Genomic DNA, 25,776 nt, shown 5'->3' with positions numbered 1-25,776 from the left:
GGGTGATGGGGGTCTCATAGGGACGGGTTGAGAGTTTTTGGGGGCGGGGGGGTCACACAGTGAGACCCCATAGGGCAATTGGGATGGAAGGGGACACAGGGATCCTATAGGGGGGCTCAGGGGACACATGGGGATCCTGTAGGGCCAGTAGGGGTCCCATAGGGTGCATGGAGTTCCTATAGGGCCAGTAGGGGTCCCATAGGGTGCATGAAGTTCCTATAGGGCCAGTAGGGGTCCCATAGGGTGCCTGGAGGCCCTATAGGGCCAGTAGGGGTCCCATAGGGTGCCTGGAGGCCCTATAGGGCCAGTAGGGGTCCCATAGGGTGCATGGAGTTCCTATAGGGCCAGTAGGGGTCCCATAGGGTGCATGGAGTTCCTGTAGGGCCAGTAGGGGTCCCATAGGGTGCGTCGCCCTATAGGGCCAGTAGGGATCCCATAGGATGCATGGAGGCCCTATAGGGCACGTAGGGGTCCCATAGGGTGCGTGGAGATCCTATAGGGCCAGTAGGGGTCCCATAGGGTGCGTGGAGTTTCTATAGGGCCAGTAGGGGTCCCATAGGGTGTGTGGGATGGAAGGGGACGCAGAGATCCTATGGGGGTTTTGGGGGGGGCTCGGGGGACACGTGGGGGTCCTGTAGGGCCAGTAGGGGTCCCATAGGGTGCCTGAAGGTCCTATAGGGCCAGTAGGGATCCTATAGGGCAAATGGGACGGAAGGGGACACGAGGATCCTATGGGGGGGCTCAGGGGACACGTGGGGGTCCCATAGGATGTGTGGAGATCCTATAGGACCAGTAGGGGTCCCATAGAGTGCGTGGAGGCCCTATAGGGCCAGTAGGGATCCCATAGGGTGCGTGGAGATCCTATAGAACCAGTAGGGGTCCCATAGGGTGCGTGAAGGTCCTATAGGGCCAGTAGGGATCCTATAGGGCAAATGGGACGGAAGGGGACACGGGGATCCTATGGGGGGGCTCGGGGGACACGTGGGGGTCCCATAGGATGTATGGAGATCCTATAGGACCAGTAGGGGTCCCATAGGGTGCGTGGAGGCCCTATAGGCCAGTAGGGATCCCATAGGATGCATGGAGGTCCTTTAGGGCACGTAGGGGTCCTAGGGGGTGCATGGAGGCCCTATAGGGCCAGTAGGGGTCCCATGGGGTGCATGGAGGCCCTATAGGGCCAGTAGGGATCCCATAGGGTGCATGGAGTTCCTATAGGGCCAGTAGGGGTCCCATAGGGTGCATGGAGGCCCTATAGGGCCAGTAGGGATCCCATAGGATGTATGGAGATCCTATAGGACCAGTAGCGGTCCCATAGGGTGCACGGAGGTCCTATAGGGCCAGTAGGGTCCTATAGGGCAATTGGGATGGAAGGGGACACGAGGATCCTATGGGGGGGCTCGGGGGACACGTGGGGGTCCCATAGGACACGTGGGGGTCCCCCCCCTTGCCCACAGCCCCCTGCGACCCCCCCCCACTTCTCTAAACCCCCCCAAACCCCCCCCCAGATTAACGGTGTCGGAGCTGCTCACGCACCCCGAGTTGGACCCCGATGGTGACGGGGCTGTGACAGAAACAGAGGCGCAGGTGGGACAATTATTTTTCTGGGGGGGGGGGACACACCCAAAAGTGTGGGAGACCCCCCCCCCACATATAAACGACCCCCCCCCCAATGCAGGCGCTGCTGGGGGGCGCAGTGGAGGTGGATGCTGCTGCCTTCCGTGAGCGGCTGTGGGGTGGCGTCAAGGAGCGCTATAGGGCGCAGGTGGGGGCTCCGAATTCTGGGGGGGGGTCGGTGGTCTTTTATGGGGGGGGGGGGGGGGGGGGTCTGTGCCATTTGGGGGGTTGGGGTTGGTGGTATTTGGGGGGGGTCTGTGGGGTTTTGGATGGGGGGGGTCCTTGGCATTTGGGGGGGGGTCTGTAGTTTTTTGGGTGGGGGGGTCCTTGGAATTTGGGGGGGGTCTGTGGGGTTTTGGGTGGGGGGGGGTCCTTGGCATTTGCGGGGGGGGTCTGTGGTCTTTTATGGGGGGGGGGAAGGGGGGGGTGTGGTGTTTTGTGAGGGGGGGGGAGTCCGTGGTCTTTTATGGGGGGGGGGTCTGTGGGGTTTTGGGTGGGGGGGGGTCTTTGGTGTTTGAGGGGGGTCTGGTTTTTCGGGGGGGGGCTTTGGCATTTGGGGGGGGGGGTCTGTGGTTTTTCGGGGGGGGGCTTTGGCATTTGGGGGGGTCTGTGGTTTTTTTTGGGGGGGGTTGTGGTGGTTTTTTGGGGGGTCTGTGCCATTTGGGGGGTTGGGGGCTGTGGTGTTTGGGGGGGGGCTGTGGTGTTTTGAGGGGGGGGGTCTGTGGTTTTTGGGGGGGGGGCTTTGGCATTTGGGGGGGGGTCTGTTGTTATTTGGGGAGGGGGGTCTGTGGTTCTTTGGGTCGGGGGGGACCTTGGCATTTGGGGGGGGGTCTGTGGTGTTTTGAGGGGGGGGAGCCTGTGGTCTTTTATGGGGGGGGGAGAAGGGGGGGGGTGTTTTGTGAGGGGGGGAGTCCATGGTCTTTTATGGGGGGGGTCTGTGCCATTTGGGGGGTTGGGGGCGGTGGTATTTGGGGGGGGTCTGTGGGGTTTTGGGGGGGGGTCCTTGGCATTCGGGGTGGGGTCTCTGTGGTGTTTTGGGTGTGGGGGGGTCTTTGGTGTTTGGGGGGGGGGCATTGGCATTTGGGGGGGGTCTGTGGTGTTTGGGGGGGCCTGTGGTGTTTTGGATGGGGGGAGTCATTGGCATTTCGGGGGGGGTCTGGTTTTTTGGGGGGGGCTTTGGCATTTGGGGGGGTCTGTGGTTTTTTGGAGGGGGGGTCCTTAGCATTTGGGGGGGTCTGTGGTGTTTTGGGGGCGGGTCCTTGGCATTCGGGGGGGGGTCTCTGTGGTGTTTTGGGTGGGGGGGGGTCTTTGGTGTTTGGGGGGGGGCCATTGGCATTTGGGGGGGGTCTGTGGTTTTTGGGGGGGGGGCTTTGGCATTTGGGGGGGGGTCTGTTGTTATTTGGGGAGGGGGGTCTGTGGTTCTTTGGGTCGGGGGGGACCTTGGCATTTGGGGGGGGGTCTGTGGTGTTTTGAGGGGGGGGAGCCTGTGGTCTTTTATGGGGGGGGGGAGAAGGGGGGGGGTGGTGTTTTGTGGGGGGGGGGGGAGAAGGGGGGGGGTGGTGTTTTGTGAGGGGGGGGGAGTCCGTGGTCTTTTATGGGGGGGGGTCTGTGCCATTTGGGGGGTTGGGGTCGGTGGTATTTGGGGGGGGTCTGTGGGGTTTTGGGTGGGGGGGGGTCCTTGGTGTTTGGGGGGGGTCTGGTTTTTTGGGGGGGGGCTTTGGCATTTGGGGGGGGTCTGTGGTTTTCTGGGTGGGGGGTCCTTGGCATTTGGGGGTTGGTCTGTGTTTTTTTGGGGGGTCCTTGGAATTTGGGGGGGGTCTGTGGTTTTTTGGGGGGGGCTTTAGCATTTGGGGGGGGTCTGTGGGGTTTTGGGTGGGCGGGGGGTCCTTGGCATTTGGGGGGGGGGTCTGTGGTCTTTTATGGGGGGAGGGGGGGAAGGGGGGGGATGTGGTGTTTTGTGAGGGGGGGGAGAGTCCGTGGTCTTTTATTGGGGGGGGTCTGTGCCATTTGGGGGGTTGGGGTCTGTGGTATTTGGGGGGGGTCTGTGGGGTTTTGGGTGGGGGGGGTCATTGGCATTTGGGGGGGTCTGTGGTTTTTTGGGGGGGCTTTAGCATTTGGGGGTGGGGGGGGTGGGAAGGTTTTGCAGTGGGTTGTTGCTCCCTTTGTGTTTAATATGAGGAAATTAATTGAGGGGGGAGTCTGACCCCCCCCCCCCCCGTGGTCACACACAGGGCCAAACCGAGACCCCACCCCCACCTTCTGAACCCCCCCTTGAAGAAACGCCCCCCCCCGAGGAGGAGGAAGAGGAGGATGAGGCTGAAGAGGAGGAAGAGGAGGAGGACGGCGGCGAAGAGGAGCTGAAGGTTCATGGGGGGGGGGGCAGGAATAAAGACCCCCCCCTCCCCCAAACGACCCCCCCACACCTCACCATCTCTCCTCCCCCCACCAGGTGCCCCCCCCCCAAGAGAAGGGAGCAGAGGAGCCCCCCCCACAGCCCCCCTTTGACGCTGCCACACAGGCGCTCATCGATGGTGAGGGGGGGGGGGGGGGCATCAGTAAGGCAATTTTTTTGGGGGGGGGGGCGTAATAAGGTAATTTGGGGGGGGGGTCTTATGGTGAGGGGGGGTCAAAAGCCTTTTGGGGTGGGGGGGTGTGGAGGGGGGGTTGTGTAAGGGTTTGTGGGGGGGGAAGGAGGCTGCAGTGTTTATGGGGGGGGTCCTGGGGTTTTTGATATTGGGAGGGGGGGGTCTTTTTTTCTGGGGGGGGGGAGGGGGGAATTGGGTCTCGGGGGGGGGGTCTTTGGGGGGGGAGGGGATCTTTTGGGGGGATCTTTTAGGTGAGAGTCTTTTGGGGGGGTTTTATGGGGTGTCTTTTGGGGCAGTGTCTTTTGGGGGGGTCTTTTGGGGGGGTTTTATGGGCTGTCTTTTGGGGGGGGTCTTTTGGGGGGGGTCTTTCGGGGAGGTATCTTTTGGGGGGGTCTTTCAGGGGGTTTTATGGGGGGTCTTTTAGGGGGGTTTATGGGGTGTCTTGGGGGTGTCCTTTTGGGGGGGTTTTATGGGGTGTCCTTTTGGGGGGGTTTATGGGGGGTCTTTTGGGGGGGGTTTATGGGGTGTGTTCTGGGGGGGGTCCTTTTGGGGGGTTTTATGGGGGGGTTTTATGGGGGTCTTTGGGGGGTGTCTTTTGGGGGATCCTTTGGGGGGGTTTATAGGGGGTCTTTTGCGGGGGGTCTTTTGGGGGGGTCTTTTTTGGGAGTTTATGGTGGGGTTTTATGGGGGTTCTTTTGGGGGGAGTCTTTTGGGGGTTTTATGGGGGGGTTTATGAGGGGGTTTTATAGGGTGTCTTTTGGGGGGGGTCCTTTGGGGGGGGTTTTATAGGGGGTCTTTTGGGGGGGTGTCTTTTGGGGGGGTTTTATGGGGGGTCTTTTGGGGGGGGGTCTCAGGGAAGGGGGGCTTTGATTATTCTTGTCTTGGGGGGGTGCTGTGTGTCTGGTAACACTGGGAAGACATTATTGGGGGAGTGTTTTTTTTTTTTTGGAGGGGGGGGAGGAGGGAAATTTATCTCTCTGTGCCGCCCCCCCTGCCCCCCATTTTGGGGGTGAGGAGGGGGGGGTCCCTCACCCTCTGTCCCCCCCCCAGCTGCCCAAAAAGCACGAGAGGAGTTCGAGGAGGCTGAGCGTTCACTGAAGGAGATGGAGGAATCCATCAGGTGGGGACCCCCCCCCATCTAAAAATCTCCATCCTGTGCCCCCCCACACCACATTTCTCCCCCCCCCCTGTTGTTAACTCGCCCCCCCCCCCTCATTTTTCAGGGCCCTGGAGCAGGAAATTGCTTTCGACTTCGGCCCTCAGGGGGAATTTTCCTATCTGTACAACCAGTGCTATGAGATGGGGACCAACGAGTGAGCGGGGGGGGGCACGGGGGGGGGGCACTGGGATGGGGGGGGGGGTAGGGATAGGGATGGGGGGGGCAAACTGGGAGGGGGGGGTCACGGGGATGAGGTGGGGGGGGTGGGGGACAAACTGGGGGGGGGATCTGGGGATGGGGGGGTCTTTTGGATGGGGGGGGTAAATGGGGGGGGGGGCACTGGAACGAGGGGGGGGCCTGGGGATGGGGGGGTCTCTTGGATGGGGGGGGGAAATGGGGGGGGCACTGGAACGAGGGGGGGCAAAGTGGGGGGGGGGGTCACTGGGATGGGGGGGGCCAAACTGAGGGGGGGGGTCACTGGGATGAGGTGGGGGGGTGGGGGAGGGGGGCAAACTGGGGGGGGGGCCTGGGGATGGGGGGGTCACTGGGCTGAGGGGGGGGGGCAAACTGGGGGGGGGGGTCACTGGGATGGGGGGTAAACTGGGGGGGGGGTCACTGGGATGAGGTAGGGGTGGGGATGGGGAGGGGGGCAAACTGGGGGGGGCCTGGGGATGGGGGGGGTCTCTGGGATGGGGGGTAAATGGGGGGGGGGTCATTGGAACGAAGGGGGGCAAACTGGGGGGGAGTCACTGGGATGGGGGGAGCAAACAGGGGGGTCACTGGGATGAGGTGGGGGGGGGGGATTGGGGAGGGGGGCAAACTGGGGGGTGCTGGGGATGTGGGGGTCTCTTGGATGAGGGGGGGGTAAATGGGGGGGGTTGGGGATGGAGGGGAGGGGGGGCCACTGGAACGAGGGGGGGGCAAACTGGGAGGGGGGGTCACTGGAACAAGAGGGGGGGCAAATTGGGGGGGTCACTGGAACGAGGGGAGGCAAACTGGGGGGGTTTGGGGATGGTGGGGGGGGATGGGGGAGGGGGGCAAACTGGGGGGGGGTCACTGGAACAAGAGGGGGGGCAAACTGGGGGTGTCACTGGAATGAGGGGGGGGGCAAAGTGGGGGGGGTCACTGGAACGAGGGGGGAGTAAATGGGGGGGGTCACTAGAATGAGGAGGGGGCAAACTGGGAGGGGGGGTCACTGGAACGAGGGAGGGGGGGCAAATTGGTGGGGGGGGGCATTGGAACGAGGGGGCAAAGTGGTGGTGGGGGGTCACTGGATGGGGGGGGCAAACTGGGGGGGGGACGACACTGAATATGGGTCGACCAGGAGGAGACGTGTGGGAGGCGGTGGGAAGCGACAGCACTGGGTGTGGGGAAAGTAAGGGGGTGTTTTTTTTGGTGGGGGGGGGTCACTTGGGTGCCCCCCCCCCTCACTGTGCCCCCCCCCAACCCTCCCCCCCCCAGGTACATTTACCGCCTGTGCCCCTTTAAGAGGGTCTCCCAAAAACCCAAACACGGCGGCGCCGAGACCAACCTGGGGTAAAGACCCCCCCCCCCCCTTCCCCTCAATTTCAATCCTTTGGATGTGTCGATGCCCCCCCCCTCATTTTTATGCCCCCCCCTGCCCCCCCCCCCATCTTTTTTTCCCCTTCCAGGACCTGGGGCTCCTGGGCTGGACCCGAAAACGACCGCTTCAGTGCCATGAAATACGAACACGGCACGGGGTGCTGGCAGGGCCCCAACCGCTCCACCTTGGTGAGACCCCCCCCCAAATAAAATGCCACCCTCCCCCCCACCCCCCCTCAGGTGTCCCCCTTTATACCTTTGGGGGGGGGGGTCCCATCCCTTTAGAAGTGTGTCCCCCTCCCCCTTAAAGTGCCACCAACCTCCTTGGATGCCCCCAATCCCTGTCCCTGTGGGGTGTCCCCATGCCCCCCCCCCGGATGCCCCCCTCCCAGATGCCTCCCTTTATTCCTGGGAGGGGTCCCATCCTTTTAGAAATGCCCCCCCCCCCCCTTAAAATGCCACCATCCTCTTTAAATGCCCCCAATCTCTGTTTCTATGGAGCGTCCCAATGGACCCCCCCCCCAGTGCCCCCTTTATTCATAAGGGGGGGGGCATCCCATCCTTTTAGAAGTGCCTTCCCCCACTTAAAGTGCCACCAAGCTCTTTAAATGCCCCCAGTCTCTCTCCCTACAGGGTGTCCCTATGCCCCCCCCCCAGGTGGCCCCCTTTATTCCTTGGAGGGGGGGTCCCATCCTTTTACAAGTGCCCCGCCCCCCCCCTTAAAGTGCCACCAACCTCTTTAAATGCCCCCAATCCCTGTCCCTATGGAGTGTCCCCATGCCCCCCCACGATGCCCCCCTTTATTCCTGGGGTGGGGGGGGATCCGCATCCCTTTACATGTGCCCCCCCCCCATTAAAGTGCCCCCAAGCTCTTTAAATGCCCCCAGTCTGTCCCTATGCCCCCCCCCCCCCAAAAAAAAAACGATCCCTCATTCCTGGGGGGCTCCCCATCCCCTTAACAGTGCCCCCAACCCCCCCCACCTGCCCTGCCCCACATCTCCTTCCCCCACATCTATGCATGACCCCCCCCCCCCCCCCCCAAATTTATTATACACCCCCCCCCCCCCCAGGTGAAGCTCTCCTGTGGGACAGAGACCGCAGTGACGGCCACGACGGAGCCGAGCCGCTGCGAGTACCTGATGGAGCTGGTGACCCCCGCCGCCTGCCACCCGCCCCCCCCTCACGAGGACCACGATGAGCTCTGACCCCCCCCCCCTTTAAACCCCCCCCCAAGGTTACCGTGCCTCAGTTTCCCCCTTTGGACCAATCACCCCCCCCCCCCAAGTTGGGGTTGGGGAGGGGGGGGGGAGGATAATTAACACGATTAAGGGTCCTTTTGGGCATCCCTCCTATTTGTGGGGGCTCCGTTTTACACTCCCCCCCCCCCCCCCCACCACTCATTCTCGTGGGACGCCACGTGGGTCTGTGCCCCCCCCCCCAACCCCCACGCTGCTCTTTGGTGGGGGGGAGGGGGGGGCTGTAGGGGGAGAAAACGCTGCCGACTGAGCCGGGGGGGCAGCGGGCAATAAAGAACGGTTCCTCCCCCCCCCACCCTGCTTCGTGTTTGGCCTCCCCGGTGTTGAATTTTGGTGGGGGGGGGGGGGGGATTGCACCCGGGAACTACATTTCCCAGCATGCCGCGCTCTCAATATGGCCGTCGTGCCCGAGGCTAGTCTCCCAGCATGCCACGGGGGGGCGGTCGCGCATGCGCCGATCAGCCGCTCTAAAAGGCAATCAGCGCATGCACCAGCTAGCCGCTCAGAGGGAACCTACGCATGCGCAGATTAGCCGTTCTATGAGGCTTGCGCATGCGCTGATCAGCCGCTCTGAGGGACCCGCGCATGCGCAGATTAGCTACTAAAGCGGTCCGCGCATGCGCCGTTCAGCTGCTCTGAGGTGTCCGCGCATGCGCAGTGCGGCTGTGGTTTCAGGCCTGGCCCTCAGACCGCAGGCCCGCTTGCCGCAAGGACGAACGTTTCCAAAAGAACCTTTTTTTTTTTTTCCCTTAAAAAAATAACCCCAAACGAAACGAAACAACCGCAGAGCTTTGGTTGACAACGCAGCAGGGCCTCGGCCCAGGAGCACCGTGAGCCCGGCCGGCTCCTCACGGCACAAGATGGCGGCCAAGGCACAAAGGAGCCGAACTGAAGGTGAATGAGGCCCTAAAAGAGCTTTGGACAAGGCCCCAAAATGGCGGCCAAGGCCCAAAATGGCGGCTTTTACCAAGCCCCCAAATGGCAGCCAGGGCCCCAAATGGTGACCGAAGGTGAAATGTTGGCCAAGGCCCCAAAATGGCGGCTCTTGCCAAGCCCCATATTGGCAGCGAAGACCCGAAATGGTGACCAAAGGTGAAATGTTGACCAAGTCCCAAAAAAAGGTTTGGCCAAAGCCCCAAAATGGTGGCTCTTGCCAAGCCCCAAAATGGCAGCCAAGGCTCTAAATGGTGACTGAAGGCAAAATGTTGGCCAAGGCCCCAAAATGTCAACCAAAGCCCAAAATGGTGGTTCTCGCCACCTTCAAAGTGGCAGCCAAGGCCCCAAATGGTGACTGAAGGCAAAACGTTGGCCAAGGCCCCAAAATGGCGGCTCCTGTCAAGCCCCAAAATGGCAGCCAAGGCTCCAAATGGTGACCAAAGGTGAAATGTTGGCAAAGCCTCCAAAAAAGGTTTGGCCAAGGCCCCAAAATGGCAACCAAAGCCCCAAAATAGTGGCTCTCGCCACCCCCAAAATGGCAACCATGACCCCAAATGGTGACCGAAGGTGAAATGTTGGCCAAGCCCCCAAAAAAGGTTTGGCCAAAGCCCAAAGTGGTGGCTCTTGCCAAGCCCCAAAATGTCAACTAAAGCCCCAAAATGGTGGTTCTTGCCACCCCCAAAATGGCAGCCAAGGCTCCAAATGGTGACTGAAGGTGAAATGTTGGCCAAGGTCACAAAAGAGGTTTGGCCAAGACCCCAAAATGCCAACCAAGGCCCCAAAATAGTGGCTCCTGCCAAGCCCCAAGATGGCAGCCAAGGCCCCAAATGGTAACCAAAGCCCTGAAATGTCAACCGAAGCCCCAACATGGCAGCCAAAGCCCCAAACTGGTGGCTCTCGCCAAGCCCCATATTGGCAGTCAAGGCCCCAAATAGTGACCAAAGGTGAAATGTTGGCCAAGGCCCCACATGGAGGTGACAAAAGCCACACACGGAGGTGACATGGACGTCATAGCTCGTCCCTTGCCGTGCTGTCAAGGGGAGACTGCAGCACGTCTGAGTTCTTGGCCTCTCGGCGCAGCTCCTGCTGCTCTTTCATCTTCTGGGACTTGGCTCGATCCCAGTCCGTCTTGATCTTCTCGTTGTCCCACACCACCGAGGTCTCCGTGTCGCTGATGTAGCCGTCGTCGCCGGTGTAGTGGGTGGGATAAACCAGCAGTGGCTCCACAGAAAAGGCCAGCAGGTTGCGGTTCTTGAAGTGCTTCATGTAGTCAGAGCTGGGTGCAGAAAAGGGGAAAGTGAGTGGGTGTGTGCCACGTGTTCCTTTGGAGAAGCATGGGATGGGTTGGAAGGGAACTTAAACATCATGGAAAATTGAATGAGTTGGGTTGGAAGGGTTTTAAAGATCATGGAAACATTGAATGGGTTGGATTGGAGGGATCTTAAAGATCATGGAAACAAAGAATGGGTTGGGTTGGAGAGGACCTTAAGGATCATGGAAATAAAGAATGGGTTGGAAGGATTTTAAAGATCGTGGAAACAAAGAATGGATTGGGTTGGAAGGGATCTTAAACATCATGGAAATAAAGAATGGGTTGGATTGAAAAGGACCTTAAAGATCATGGAAATAAACAATGGGTTGAAGGGATCTTAAAAATCATGGAAATATGGGATGGGTTGTGCTGGAAGGATGTTAAAGATCATGGAAACAAAAAATGGGTTGGGTTGGCGGTATCTTAAAGATCATGGAAACAAAGAATGGGTTGGGTTGGAAACGACCTTAAAGATCATGGGATGACAGAACGGTTTGGGTTGGAAGGGATCTTAAACATCATGGAAATATGGGATGGGTTGGGTTGGAAGAAATTTTAAAGATCATGGAACATTGAATGGGTTGGATTGGAAAGGACCTTAAGGATCATGGAAATAAAGAATGGGTTGGAAGGATCTTAAAGATCATGGAAACAAAGAATGGATTGCGTTGGAAGGGATCTTAAAGATCATGGAAATAAAGAATGGGTTGGGTAGGAAGGATTTTAAAGATCATGAAAACATTGAATGGGTTGGGTTGGAAGGATCTTAAAGATCATGGAAACATTGAATGGGTTGGGTTGGAGGGATCTTAAAGATCATGGAACATTGAATGCGTTGGGTTGGAAACGACCTTAAGGATCATGGAAATAAAGAATGGGTTGGAAGGATCTTAAAGATCATGGAAACAAAGAATGGATTGCGTTGGAAGGGATCTTAAAGATCATGGAAAAATTGAATGGGTTGGGTTGAAAGGACCTTAAGAATCATGGAAATAAAGAATGGGTTGGAAGGATTTTAAAGATCATGGAAACATTGAACGGTTTGGGTTGGAAGGGATCTTAAACATCATGGAAATAAAGAATGGGTTGGGTTGGAAGGGATCTTAAAGATCATGGAACATTGAATGGGTTGGATTGGAAATGACCTTAAGGATCATGGGATGACAGAATGGTTTGGGTTGGAAGTGATCTTAAACATCATGGAAACATGGGATAGATTGAGTTGGAAGGATGTTAAAGATCATGGAAACAAAGAATGGGTTGGATTGGAAGGATTTTAAAGATCATGGAAAAATTGAATGGGTTAGGTTGGAAAGGACCTTAAAGATCATGGGATGACAGAATGGTTTGGGTTGGAAGGGATCTTAAAGATCACAGGATGATGAAATGGATTGGGCTGGAAGGGATCTTAAAGATTACAGAAGCGCAGAATGGTTTGGGTTGTGGAAGGGTCCTTAAAGATCACGGAACCATAGAATTGAATTGAATTCCGGATGGGTCCTTCAAGATCACAGAACAATAGGATAGCTTGGGTTTTAAAGATCCTTAAAGATCAAAGAACCATAGAATGAGTTGGGTTGTAGAAGGGTCCTTCAAGATCACAGAACCATAGGATAGCTTGGGTTGGGAAGGACCTTAAAGATCACAGAACCATAAAATGAGTTGAGTTGGAAGGGACCGTGAAGACGATGAAACCACAGAATGAGTTCGGTTGTGGAAAGGTCCTTAAAGATCACAGAACAAGAAAATGAGTTGGAAGGGTCCTTCAAACTCACAGAACAAGAAAATGAGTTGGAAGGGTCCTTCAAGATTACAGAACCATGGGATAGATTAGGTTGGAAAGGAACTTAAAGATCATGGAAGCACTGAATGGGTTGGGTTGAAGGGGACCTTCAAGATCATAGAGTGATGAAATGGGTTGAGCTGGAAGGGACCTTAAAGATCAAAGAACCATAGAATGCGTTGGGTTGTGGAAGAGTCCTTCAAGATCACAGAACCATAGGATAGCTTGGGTTGGAAAGGTCCTTAAAGATCACAGAACCACAGAATGGCAAGCAAGCGCTTGCTTTGGATGGGTCCTTGAAGATCACAGGACCACGGGATCACAGCACAGCTGTGTTGGAAACCCAAAACCCCCCAGCCCCACTGCGGCTGTGGGCTGCATCCACTCCAGGCCCCATCCCTGACCTGGGACACCTCCAGAAGATGGGGAAGGCGCTGTTCTCCGTGCAGATATCCCCCCAGCCCCTCCCATGGCTCAGCTCAGACTCACACAGGATGTTTGTTGAACATGACGGGAAGAAATTCATCGACAGGCAGCATTTTGGAGAGCGGCTCGGCCGCCAGCAGCTTGCGAGCTCCCCGCAGCGAAACGACGTAAGCCAAAGTCCAGTAGGAATAATCAGCCTCCACCAAATTCCTCACGTGTGGCACCGACTTCTCGGGATGCTCCACCTGCATCCTCTTCCTCCCGATGTAACTGCAGGACGCAACCCGAGTGAGGAACAAACACCACCACCCCACTGCCCTGCTGATGGGGAAGGATGCCCTCACCGCGATTTTGGGATTCCCAACCACAACCCCACGCTGCTTTCGGCCACTTACATCAGGTCCCAGTCCAACCCTTCCTCTTCTAAATCATACATCAGGTTCATCAGGCGCCGCTTGAAGAAGATCTCAAAGCGCAGATCGTCCTCGAACACCACCGACTTCTCCAGCTCTCTCTCAACAATCTGAAAGTTGAGCAGAAAATGGATTGATTTGTTTGGTTTTTTTTTGCCAGCAATTTAGGCTGGATGTTAGGAAATACTACTTTTCTGAAAGAGCAGTCAGGCAGTGCAATGGGCTGCACAGGGAGGTGGTGGAGTCACCGACCATGGAGGCATTCAAGGAACGTTTGGATTTTGTGTTGAGGGACGTGGATTAGCGAGAACTATTGGTGATGGGTGGACCGTTAGACTGGATGACCTTGTAGGTCTTTTCCAACCTTGGTGAGTCTGTGATTCTATAATACCAACAATACCCAACCAATAACCAACCCAACTCCCCTCTTCTTGCTTTCTCTCACTGCTCACCTCCTTCCAGATCTGGTAGTGGCTGAGGAAGCAGCCCAGCTCTCCCTTGGTGAGTGGCCGGCCGTGGTATGGATCCTTGTAGCCTGGCAGCATCTTAATCCCCAGAGCTTCCACCTCGCTGCTGTTCATGGCTCTGCAAAGCAGCACGACCACGCTCAGCACCCAGCATGAGCTCAGCGAGGCCCTACAGAGGGATCTGGACAGGTTGGATCAGCCAATGGGACGAGGTTCAACAAGGCCAAGTGCCGGGTCCTGCACTTTGGCCACAACGACCCCATGCAGCGCTGCAGGCTTGGGGCTGAGTGGCTGGATGTGTGTGAAGAGGGAAGGGACCTGGGGGTGTTGGTTGATGCTCAACTCAACGTGAGCCAGCAGTGTGCCCAGGTGGCCAAGAAGGCCAATGGCATCCTGGCTTGCATCAGAAACACCAGGAATGGGGCAGTGATTGTCCCCCTGGACTCAGCTCTGTGTCCAGTTTTGGGCCCCTCGCTGCAAGAAAGACATTGAGGCCCTGGGGCAGGTTGAAAGAAGGGCAACAAAGCTGGTGAGGGGTCTGGAGCACAACAGGGTCTTATGAGGAGCGGCTGAAGGAGCTGGGATTGTTCAGACTGGAGAAGAGGAGGCTCAGGGGAGACCTCATTGCTCTCTATAACTGCCTGAAGGGAGGTTGTAGTGAGCTGGGGGTCGGCCTCTTCTCTCGTGTAACAGTGATAGAACTAGAGGGAATGGCTTCAAGCTGCGCCAGGGGAGATTTAGGGTGGACATTAGGAAATACTACTGCTCCAAAAGAGTGGTCAGGCAGTGCAATGGGCTGCCCAGGGAGTGATGGAGTCACCGACCCTGGAGGTGTTCAAGGAACGTTTGGATTTTGTGTTGAGCGGCGTGGATTACTGAGAACTACTGGTGATGGGCAAACGGTTGGACGGGACGATCTTGTAGGTCTTTCCCAACCCCAGTGATTCTGTGATTCAATGTGCATCATCTCCTTCGGACTCACTTCCCATCCACTGCCTCCACGAGCTTGCAGGCGATCTCCTGCTCGTGCAGCGTGCGCAGCATGCGCTCCCTGCGGTCGGCCCGGCGCTTCAGGTTGATCATGAACACCTGAGGCAGAAAAGCAGCTTGGAGGGAAGCTCCTGCTGGACGTGCGTTGTGCAGTACCACCATCCGGCCTCCAAGAACAGGGTGAGGGGTCCCTTGGTCCCCCCAGAGGTTCAACTCACCTCATCGAAGCCCATCTTGTCGGGGTTTTTGGGTGGGATGGAGAGGAACCGCGAGGGCTCTGCAGGAGGGTTCTTCACTGCAAACAGCAAAGAGATGCCTTCACCTTTGCTGCTCGTTTCAAAGAAGTGACCGCCGCGTCTCCGACAGCAGCAGAGATCCCAAAACCATCCCCAAAAAATGTGCCTGAAAGAGTTTGGCACAAAGCAACGCAGCCGCTGCGTACTTGGGCAGGAGGAATCCCAGGCATTTATACAGACTGGAAGGAGAAGTCATTGAGAGCAGCCCTGCAAAGAAGGACCTGGGGGTCCTGATGGATGAAAAGTGTAACATGAGGCAGCAGTGAGAAAGCAAACGGGGTCCTGGGCTCCATCAGCACAGGGGTGGCCAGCAGGGACAGGGAGGTGATTGTCCCCCTCTGCTTTGCCCGTGTGAGGTCACATCTGGAGTGCTGCGTCCAGGGCTGGAGCCCCCAGGGCAAGAAGGACGGGGAGCAGTTGGAGGGGGTCCAGAGGAGAGCCACGAAGATGAGCAGGGGGCTGCAGCACCTCCCCTGTGAAGACAGGCTGAGGGAGCTGGGCTTGTTCAGCATGGAGAAAAGAAGGCTGTGGGGTGAATCATTGCAGCCTTCAGTACCGAAAGGGAGCCTACAGACAGGAGGGGAATCAACTCTTTGATAGGGTTGATAACTGCAGGACGAGGGGAAATGGTTTGAGTTGATTGAGGTTGGATGTCAGGGAGAAATTCTTTGCTATGAAAGTGGTGAGGTGCTGGAACAGCTGCCCAGAGAGGCTGTGGATGCCCCGTCCATCCCTGGAGGTGTTCAAGGCCAGGTTGGATGGGGCCCTGGGCAGCCTGGGCTGCTGTGAAACATGGAGGTTGGTGGCCCTGCATGTGGCAGGGGGTTGGAGCTTCGTCATCCTTGAGGTCCCTTCCAACCCCGGCCATTCTGTAAGTCTGTGATTCTATCTGAGCAGGGACAGGGGCTGCTTCCACTGCTGATCATTGGGTTGTGGCACTGTGCTGTCATTTATTCACCCCACGTTTTTCTTCTTCCCCATAGGAGAGCTTTTTGGTCTATTGGTAAAGAGGTCTGAAAGGAAAACCACAGGCTGGAGTGCAGCTCACAGATGCTGCTATCAATGGAAATGCGTGGAACAACTCAGCCTGCAGCCAGCCAAGGAAAACTGGAAATGAAGCATCTGAGCCTCGACAGGGCTGGCTGTGGAACCCAGCCCACATCTACGGTGGAAAAAGGGGCTGTTCAGCGGGAGCTCTGCCTTCCCACAAAGAACCTTTGTGCTGAGGAGGGCGAACAGAGGCACTTTATGAGCCGATGGTGCGAAGGATGGGAGGAGCGTGGTGAGCTCTGAGCTGGGAGCACAGCCTGGCTCACAGCGTGGGGCAAGCAGAGGCAGCAGAGACCCAGAGAGGGTGAGAGAAGGGACAGCGAGGCCTCCCGAAAACCCTAACCCTAAACCCTAAGCCAAACCCTAAACCCTAACCCTAGAGCCCTACCAGATGCAGCTGCTGGGCGTCCTGTGGCATGGCACACGGCTCCCTTTGCACCCAGCTGTGCTCGGGGCTGAGCTCCGGCCACGCTGTGCTCCCCGTCCTCCTGTCACCAGCCCTGCCTCCACCCAGGGGTTAGGGTAATTAGGGGTAGGGTAATTAGGGGTAGGGTTAGGGTAATAGGGTTAGGGTTAGAGTATTAGGGTTAGGATACTAGGGCTAGGGTATTAGGGTTAGGGTTAGTGTTTAGGGTTCTGGGTTAGGGTTAGGGCTTAGGGCTTAGGGTTTGGGTTAGGATTAGGGTTTAGGATTAGGGTTAGAGTACTAGGGTTAGGTTTAGGGTTAGGGTGGGGTTAGGGTTTAGGGTTAGGGTTAGGGTATTCAGGTTATGGTTAGGGTACTAGGATTAGGGTTAGTGTTCAGGGTTAGGGTAGGGTTAGGGTTTAGGGTTAGGGTTGGGGTACTAGGGTTAGGGTTTAGGTTTAGCACTGGGTTAGGGTTTAGGGTTAGGGTACTAGGGTTAGGGTTTAGGGCCCGGTTTAGGGTTTAGGCTTAGGGTACTAGGGCTAGGGTTAGGATCTAGGGTTAGGGTTAGAGTATTAGGATTAGGGTTAAGGTACTAGCGTTAGGTTTAGAGTTCGGGTTAGGGTTAGGGTACTAGGATTAGGGTTAGGGTACTAGGGTTAGGTTTAGGGTTAGAGTATTAGGATTAGGGTTAGGGTACTAGGGCTAGGGTTAGGGTTAGGGTTAGGGTTAGGGTATTAGGGTTAAGGTTAGGGTTTAGGGTTACGGTTTGGGTATTTGGGTTCAGGGTTAGGGTACTAGGATTAGGGTTAGGGTTAGTCTTTAGGGTTAGGGTAGGGTTAGGGTTTAGGGTTAGGGTTGGGGTACTAGGGTTAGGGTTTAGGATTAGGGTTAGGGTTTAGGGTTAGGGTTAGGGTACTAGGGCTACGGTATTAGGGTTAGAGTACTAGGGTTAGCTTTAGGGTTAGGGTTAGGGTTTAGGGTTAGGGGTTAGGGTTCTGGGTTAGGGTTAGGATTAGGGTTCAGGGTAGGGTTAGGGTTTAGGGTTAGGGTATTAGGATTAATGTTAGAGTATTAGGGTTAGGTTTAGGGTTACAGTGGGGTTAGTGTTAGGGTTGGGGTTTAGGGTTGGGATTAGGGTACTAGGATTAGGGTTAGGGTGGGGTTAGTGTTAGGGTTGGGGTTTAGGGTTGGGATTAGGATACTAGGGTTAGGGTTAGGGTACTAGGGTTATCTTTAGGGTTGGGGTAGGGTTAGGGTTAGCTTTAGGGTTAGGGTTTAGGGTTCAGGGTTAGGGTCTAGGATTAGGGGTTAGGGTTTAGGGTTAGGATTAGAATAATAGGGCTAGGATTTGGGTTTAGGGTTAGGGTTAGATTACTAGGGTTAGGTTTAGAGTTCGGGTTAGGATTACGGTACTAGGGTTAGGGTTAGGGTTACAGTATTAGGATTAGGGTTAGGGTACTAGGGCTAGGGTTAGGGTATTAGGGTTAGGGTTTAGGGTTAGGGTCTGGGTATTTGGGTTCAGGGTTAGGGTACTATGGTTAGGGTTAGGGTTAGCGTTTAGGGTTAGGGTAGTGTTAGGGTTAGGGTTGGGGTTTAGGGTTAGGGACTAGGGTTAGGGTTACGGTATTAGAGTTAGGATCAGGGTTAGGGTTAGGGTGAGGGTTAGGATTAGGATTTAGGGTTAGGGTAGTAGGGTTAGGGTTAGGGTAGTAGGGTTAGGGTTAGGGTATTAGGGTTAGAGTACTAGAGTTAGGGTTAGGGTTTAGGGTTAGGGTACTAGGGTTAGGGTATAACGGTTAGAGTACTAGAGTTAGGGTTAGGATTTAGGGTTAGGGTACTTGGGTTAGGGTATTAGGGTTAGAGTACTGGGGTTATGGTTAGGATTTAGGGTTAGAGTACTAGGGTTATGGTTAGGGTTAGATTTAGGGTTAGGGTACCAGGGTTGGGGGTAGTGTTATTGTTAGGCTCAGTACCCACCCATGATCTCCAGCAGGACGTGCATGAAGCTCTCCGTCTCATCCTGCAGGGTGCTGTGCGAGCGCAGCGGCACCGGGAGGAAGCCGTACACCTCCTTGTTGCAAACAAACATCTGCACCTCTACGGTGAGCAAGAAAACAATTAAGAACACCAACAAGCATCAGCACCCCTCCCTCTAAGAACAAACACGACCCACTGCTCGGGCCGAGGCGTGAGGCTCACCTGCCTGCTTGCAGGAGAAGGCGAAGACGATGATGTCGTCGAAGGGCCAGGTGTAGTCGGGGTGAGGAGGGTAGAAGGTGAGCAGCTGGGATGCCTCCTTCCTCAGATCCAGCAGGAAGGTGGAGTGCACCATGGGCACAGCAAAGCAGCCGCGCCGCTCCCGCTTACGGATGGGCAGGTAGGCGGGCGTGCGTTTGTAGTAACCCTACAAGTGAGATAAGGGGGGATGGGGATGTGTGATTTGGGGCTGCTCCTCGTGTCACCCCAAAAACAGAACCCTGAGAAGGTCTGACAGCTGTCGGAGGTGTGGCTGGAGCTGAAAGGCACGAGGACTTGGCAAGGAGTGATGGATGATGGGCACTGGATGCCCTGAGGAGTGGGAAGAGCCGATGGGAGGTGATGGGGGGCACAGAGTGTCATCCTGGGGCAAAGAAACAGCACGGGGAGCAGAAGATGCCAGGAGAGAAGGAACACGAGGAGTAGAACTGTCTGTTTGCAGCTGGGAGCTCATCCTATGGCAAAGAAATAATGCAAGGAGCAACAGCAGCCAGGGGAGAAGGAACAGGAGGAGCAGAACTGCCTGCTGGTAGCTGGGATGTTGTCATGCAGCCAAGAACAAATGCAAGGAGCAGAAGCAGCCAGAAGAGTTGGAACACAAGGAGGAGAACTGCCTGCTTGTAGCTGGGACGTTGTCCTGCAGCCAGGAAATAATGAAAGGAGCAGAAGCAGCCAAGGGAGAGGAACACGAGGAGGAGAACTGCCTGCATGTAGCTGGAACATCATCTGATGGCCAGGAAATAATGCAAGGAGCAGCGGCAGCCAGAGGAGAAGACACACGAGGAGAAGAACTGCCTGCTTGTTGCTGGGATGTTGCTCCATAGCCAAGAAATAACACAGGGAGCAGCAGCAGCCAGGGAGTGGAACATAAGGAGCAGAACTGCCTGCTTGTAGCTGGAACATCATCTGATGGCCAGGAAATAACGTAGGGAGGAGAAGCAGCCAGGAGAGAAGGAACACGAGGAGCAGAACTGCCTGCTTGTGGCTGGAACTCATCCCACAGGCAAGAAATAACACAGGGAGGGGAAGCAGCCAGAGGAGAGGAACTCAGAGAGCAGAACTGCCTGCTTGTAGCTGGGACGTTGTCCTGCAGCCAAGAAATAATGCAGGGAGCAGCAGCAGCCAGGAGAGTTGGAACACAAGGAGAACTGTCTGCTTGTAGCTGGGATGTTGTCCTGCAGCCAGGAAATAATGAAAGGAGCAGAAGCAGCCAAGGGAGAGGAACACGAGGAGGAGAACTGCCTGCTTGTAGCTGGAACATCATCTGATGGCCAAGAAATAACGTAGGGACGAGAAGCAGCCAGAGGAGAGAAATACAGAGAGCAGAACTGCCTGCTTGTAGCTGGGATGTCATCTGATGGCCAAGAAATAATGCAAGGAGCAGAAGCAGCCAGAAGAGAAGACACACGAGGAGAACTGCCTGCTTGTTGCTGGGATGTTGCTCCATAGCCAAGAAATAACACAGGGAGCAGCAGCAGCCAGGGAGTGGAACATAAGGAGTAGAACTGTCTGCTTGTAGCTGGAACATCATCTGATGGCCAGGAAATAACGTAGGGAGGAGAAGCAGCCAGGAGAGAAGACACATGAGGAGCAGAACTGCCTGCTTGGGATGTTATCCTGCAGTCAAGAACAAATGCAAGGAGCAGAAGCAGCCAAGAGAGAGAAACATGAGGAGCAGAACTGCCTGCTTGTAGCTGGAACATCATCTGACGGCCAGGAAATAACGTAGGGAGGAGAAGCAGCCAGAGGAGAGAAATACAGAGAGCAGAACTGCCTGCTTGTAGCTGGAACATCATCTGATGGCCAAGAAATAATGCAAGGAGCAGAAGCAGCCAGCGGAGAAAAACCACCAGGAGCAGAAAGAGCCAAGGGAGGAAGAAGAGGAGGAGTGGACGTATGAGGGACATCATTCCATGGCAAAGAAACAACGCCAGGAAGGGAAGGAGATGAGGAGATCCGCCCTGAGGTGGGATGAGGATGAGGAAATCACCCCCAGGAGGGGAGGGGGATGAGGAGATCCGCCTTGAGGAGGGGAAGTGGATGAGGATATTGCCTGGAGGAGGGGAAGTGGATGAGGAAATCACCCCCAAGGAGGGGAAGCAAATAGGAAAGCTTCCCCAAGGAATGGAAGTGGATGAGATCTGCTCTGAGGAGGGGAAGAGGACGAGGAAATCCACCTCGAGGAAGGAAAGGGGATGAGGAAATCCACCCCAAGGAGGGGAAGTAAACAAGGAGATTGCCTGGAGGAGGGGAAGCAGATGAGGAAATCACCCCCGAGGAAGGGAAGCAGATGAGGAAAACTGCATCGAGGAGGGGAAGTGGATCAGGAAATCACCCCTGAGAGGGGAAGTGGACAAGAAGATCCACTTTGAGGAGGGAAAGCGGATAAGGAGATCCGCCCTGAGGAGGGGAAGTGGACGAAGAAAACTGCCCTGGGGAGGGGAAAGGGAGGAGGAAATTCATTCTGAGGAGGGGAAGGGGAAGAGATCTGCCCCAAGGAGGGGAACTGGATGAGGAGTTCCCCCTTGAGGAAGGGAAGAGAGTGAGGAAATTGCCTTGAGGAGGGGAAGCAGGCGAGGAAATTCACCTCAAGGAGAGAAAGAGGATGAGGAAATCTACCCTGAGGAGGAGAAGAGAAGAAGAGGGGAAGCAGACGAAGAAAACTGCTCCAAGAAGGGGAAGCAGATGAGGAAAACTCTCCCAAGGAGGGAAAGCAATGGAAAGAAGGGAAGGGAATGAGGAAATTGCCTGGAAAAGGAGAAGAGGATCAGGAAATCATCCCAAGGAGGGGAAATGGACAGTGGAAATTCACCTCAAGGAGGGAAGGGGAATGAGAAAATTTACCTTAAGGACGGAAAGAGGAGGAGAGGGGAAGCAGACAAAGAAAACTGCCCCAAGGAGGGGAAGTGGATGAGGAAAACTGCCCTGAGGATGGGAGCGGGATGAGGAGATCCACCCTGAGGAGGGGAAGAGGAAGAAATCCGCCCCAAGGAGGGGAAGCAGACAAAGAAAACTGCCCAAGGAGGGGAAGGAGATGAGGAAAACTGCCCCAAGAAGGGGAAGTGGACAAGGAAATCTGCCTCAAGGAGGGGAAGTGGATGAGGAAGCAGCGTGATGTGAAGCAGATCCCCGTACCTGAGCTGTCATCCCACACCAGAAGTTGGAGTAGGCAGCACGTGAGTCCAGCATGGGTGCCACCACCGTTTTGTTCTCTGCCATCAGCAGCCCCAGCGTGTCGGGGTTGGTCAGGATGTTGTCAGCATCCAGGAACTGCAAAGAGGGAAATCCTGCAGCGCCCACCCCCCCATCCTGCACCATTTCAAAGTGGGGAGGGGGACGGAGGCAACTCCAGGTGCCCCCCACCCCAAACCCACCGAAGAACAACCAACAACCAGGTGCCCCGAGAACAAACCAACCCCACTTTGGCCCCAAACACCTCAGTGATGCACTGAGCACTTTTGAAGGCAGCAGCCATCCCATAGAACTCCCCCAGCCCCGCTCGCCCCCTCCCCATTAACCCATACCAGCAGGTAATCAGCCCACATGTCCCGCGCCGACTGCAGGGCTGCCTGCCTCAGCTTCATCACGTGCTCATAGCGGGAGCTGGACCAGTGCTTGGGGCCCTCCTCGTCAGGGTAGGAGCTATGGGGTGGGGGACACCGGGGGAGAGGAGGGGGGGTGAGGATGGTGCCCCCTAAGTGCACCCCGTGGGGCTTCTTGGGTGGGAGGTGTTGGAAATGCAGGCACCCAAAAGGTGGGCACCTAAAATGTGTGCACCTGAAATGTGGGCAGCTCAAAGAGGGGCTCTGCTAAGATCAAGAACCCAATGGAGACCCCCCCCAGCCCCCTCAGCACCCAGAATTTGGGGGGTGGGGGGAGCCTGACACAAAGAACTGACAGGGATCCCCATGAAGATCTCCTTACTGATGCCAGGGCCCCGAAAACCAGGTTTATGGGGCTCCCGAAAACCAGGAACCCATAAGGACCCCCAATATCCGTTTTTACCCATGTCCCTCCCCAAAGCTGGACTTACAGAACCCACGGAAAACCCCAAAACCAGGAACACATGGCTTAGGGACCCCCCCCTCCCCCAACACTACAAATCCACGTGGCACCCTAAAGCCAACAACACACAGGGACCCCCAACACCCAAGGGACCTCCTTCCTGAAATCCATGAGACCCCCCCCTCAAAACCAAAAACCCAGAGGAGCCCAACACCTCCATCCTCCCCATATAACCACCCACACCCCCCATCCAACCCCCCCACCCCCCAAAACACATGTGAGGGCCCCCAACCACACACCTCCCACCCCACCCCACCCCAACCCAACCGCCAGCACCCACTGGTTGGGCACCCACCCTCCCTCCCCACTCCATGAGCCCCCTCCCACCCTCCCACCCCACAGACCACCTCCCCCACCCCTTGCCCCCTCGTCCCCCCCCCCAGCTGACCGTGGTTCCTCCATGGGTCTCCACTCCACACGGTGGTACAGACCCTGCACCCTCACCAGCCACTCGCGCAGCAGCGCCGTCGTGTTGTCCTCGCTGTGGTCCACTGCCACCCTGCCAGGGACCCCCCCCCCACAACCATTAACCCCCCCACCCCCACCCAGAGCCATCAGGACCCCCCCAGATCCACCAGGACCCCCCCAGGCCACCAGGACCCCACTCATTCACTCCACTCATATCCCATCCCACTCTCGCCCCCCTCATCTCAGGTCCCCCCTCTCTAACTCATGCCCCCCACCCCACTCATGTCCCCATTCACCCCACTCGTATCCCACCCCACTCTTGCAACCCCTCCATTCCCCCCCCACTCCTGTCTCCTACCCCCCCACTCGTGCCCCCCCACTCATGTCCACTTCACCCCACACGTGACCCCCTCTCACGTCCCCCACTCCACTCTTGCCCATCTCTCACGTCCCCCCAACTCGTCTCCCACTCGTGCCCCCCCCTCTGGTGCCCCCACTCGTGTCCCTCCCCCACTCACATCCCAGTTCACCCCACTCGTGTCCCCCCCCCCAATCCCCTACCCACACATTCACCCAACTTGTGCCCCCTACTCCACTTGTGTCCCTCCTCCTTTCCCCCCACCCGTGCCCCCCACTTGTCCCCCCCCACTCGTGTCCCCATTCACCCCATTCATATCCCACCCCATTCTTGCACCCCCTCCACTCTCCCCCACTCCTGCCCCCTACCCCCCCCACTCGTGTCCACTCCACCCTTCTCACGACCCCCTTGTGTGTCCCCCCACTCATGTCCCCCCCATCTCCCCCACTCATATCCCCCTCCCCACTCGTGTCCCACAGTCCCTCGTGCCCTCCACCCCAATCTAGCCCCCCCACTCGTGTCCCCGCCAAACCGTGTCCCCACCCATGTCCTCCCCACTCGTGCTCCCACCCACTCTTGCCCTCACTAATCCCCCCCACTCGTGTCCCCCCACTTGTGCCCCCATCTACTCATGCCCCCCCACTCGTGCCTCCCCCCAACCAGTGCCCCCCTACTCATGCCCCCACCCACTCGTGACCCCCACCCACCCATCCATGCCCACCCACTCCATTCCCCCCACCCACTATTGCCCCCCACTTGTGCCCCTACCCCACTCGTGCCCCCCCTACTCATGTCCCCCCCAAACCGTGTCCCCACCCACTCTTGCCCCCCCACTCTTGCCCACACCCCACTCATGCCCCCAACCCACTCATGTCCCCCCCACTCGTGTCCCCCCACTCGTGCCTCCCCCCAACCATTGTCCCCCTCTCGTGACCCCACCTACCCCTGCCCCCACTTGTGTTCCCCCACTCGTGTCCCCCCAACCCGTGCCCCCCCACTCGAGTCCCCAACCCACTCATGCCCCCCCTACTCTTGTCCCCCACTCACTCTTGCCCCCACCCCACTCGTGCCCCCCACCCCACTCGTGCTCCCCCACTCGTGATCCCCACCCGCTCTTCACCCCCCCTCTTGTGCCCCCCCCACTCGTGCCTCCCCCCAACCAGTGCCCCCCTACTCGTGCACCCCCCCCACTCATGCCCCCCACCCACTCGTGCCCCCCCACTCGTGACCCCACCCACTCATGTCACCCACCCACTCGTGCCCCCCCCACTCGTGGCTCCCCCCAACCCGTGCCCAGCCCCTCATGCTCCCCCCACTCCCACTCGTGTCACCCACCCACTCGTGCCTCCCCCCAACCCGTGCCCCCCTACTCATGCGCCCCCCCACTCGTGCCCCTCACCCACTCGTGCCTCCCCACTCTTGCCTCCCCAAAACCGGTGCCCAGCCACTCATGCCCTCCACCCACTCCCACTCGTACCCCCCCCCAACTCGTGCCCCCCCACCCACTTGTGCACTCCCCACTCGTGCCTCCCCCCAACCGGTTCCCCCCCACTCGTGCCCCCCCCCACTCGTGCCTCCCCCCACCCCGTGCCCAGCCACTCATGCCCTCCCCCCACTCCAACTCGTGCCCCCCACCCACTCGTGCCTCCCCCCAACCGGTGCTCCCCTACTCGTGGCCCCCCCCCACTCGTGCCCCCCCCCAATCGTGCCCCTCACCCACTCGTGCCTCCCCCCAGCCTGTGCCCCACTACACGTGCCCCCCCACTCGTGTCACCCACCCACTCGTGCCCCCCCACTCTTGCCTCCCCAAAACCGGTGCCCAGCCACTCATGCCCTCCCCCCACTCCCACTCGTGCCCCCCACCCACTCGTGCCTCCCCCAACCGGTGCCCCCCTACTCGTGCCCCCCCACTCGTACCCCCCCCCCACTTGTGCCCCCCACCCACTTGTGCCTCCCCCCAACCCGTGCCCAGACACTCATGTCCCCCCCACTCGTGCCCCCCACCCACTCGTGCCTCCCCAAAACCGGTGCCCAGCCACTCATGCCCTCCCCCCACTCCCACTCGTGCCTCCCCCCAACCGGTGCCACCCCACTCGTGCCCCCCACTCGTGCCTCCCACCAACCCTTCCCCCCCCACTCGTGCCCCCCCACTCGTGTCCCCCCCCCACCCGCGCCCCCCCCTCACCACAGCGCCGTTCTGTCCTTCGGGTGCCTCAACCTCTCCAACCCCCCCAGCACGGCCGGCAGCGCGTGCGCCGCATTCCTGGCCACGATGGCCACGGTCACGCGTGGGGCTCGGAGCGGCGATTCGGGCCGCCATCGCTCCTCGGGGAAATAAGCGGAGCAGGGACCCAAAAACACGAGGAAACACAACGGGAACAGAACCGGCACCGCCGCCATGGCGGAACCGCCCCGCCCCGCCGGGACCGG

General features: G+C 57.7%; 2 protein-coding genes across 3 annotated transcripts in view; one reads left to right on the top strand and one right to left on the bottom strand.

Annotated features, from left to right (window-relative positions):
• The window catches only part of PRKCSH (PRKCSH beta subunit of glucosidase II), a 19,097-nt gene extending 9,864 nt beyond the window's left edge, over window positions 1-9,233 (top strand). For both annotated transcript variants that reach the window (XM_090128585.1, XM_090128586.1), the window contains exons 9-17: window positions 1,506-1,584; window positions 1,676-1,762; window positions 3,846-3,977; window positions 4,064-4,145; window positions 5,250-5,319; window positions 5,423-5,512; window positions 6,820-6,894; window positions 7,011-7,110; window positions 7,992-9,233. In XM_090128585.1, the coding sequence (XP_089984711.1) occupies window positions 1,506-1,584; window positions 1,676-1,762; window positions 3,846-3,977; window positions 4,064-4,145; window positions 5,250-5,319; window positions 5,423-5,512; window positions 6,820-6,894; window positions 7,011-7,110; window positions 7,992-8,126 (850 nt within the window). In that variant the 3' untranslated portion in view covers window positions 8,127-9,233. The remainder of the gene's footprint in view (window positions 1-1,505; window positions 1,585-1,675; window positions 1,763-3,845; window positions 3,978-4,063; window positions 4,146-5,249; window positions 5,320-5,422; window positions 5,513-6,819; window positions 6,895-7,010; window positions 7,111-7,991) is intronic.
• On the bottom strand, window positions 8,897-25,776 carry COLGALT1 (collagen beta(1-O)galactosyltransferase 1). The gene is made up of 12 exons (XM_090128584.1): window positions 25,532-25,776; window positions 22,969-23,079; window positions 22,040-22,157; window positions 21,651-21,785; window positions 18,459-18,663; window positions 18,237-18,356; window positions 14,723-14,799; window positions 14,497-14,603; window positions 13,500-13,632; window positions 13,030-13,157; window positions 12,698-12,904; window positions 8,897-10,389 (listed from the first exon to the last, which is right to left on the bottom strand). Exons 1-12 carry the CDS (start codon window positions 25,744-25,746, stop codon window positions 10,122-10,124), a joined length of 1,824 nt encoding a protein of 607 aa, XP_089984710.1. The 5' UTR covers window positions 25,747-25,776; the 3' UTR covers window positions 8,897-10,121.

The sequence above is a fragment of the Phasianus colchicus genome, chromosome 34 (genome assembly GCF_987193195.1).
Source record: "Phasianus colchicus chromosome 34, bPhaCol1.hap1.1, whole genome shotgun sequence".
Taxonomy (NCBI): domain Eukaryota; kingdom Metazoa; phylum Chordata; class Aves; order Galliformes; family Phasianidae; genus Phasianus; species Phasianus colchicus.
Note: the sequence above shows the minus strand (reverse complement) of the source record. Positions and strands in the feature narration are given on the sequence as shown.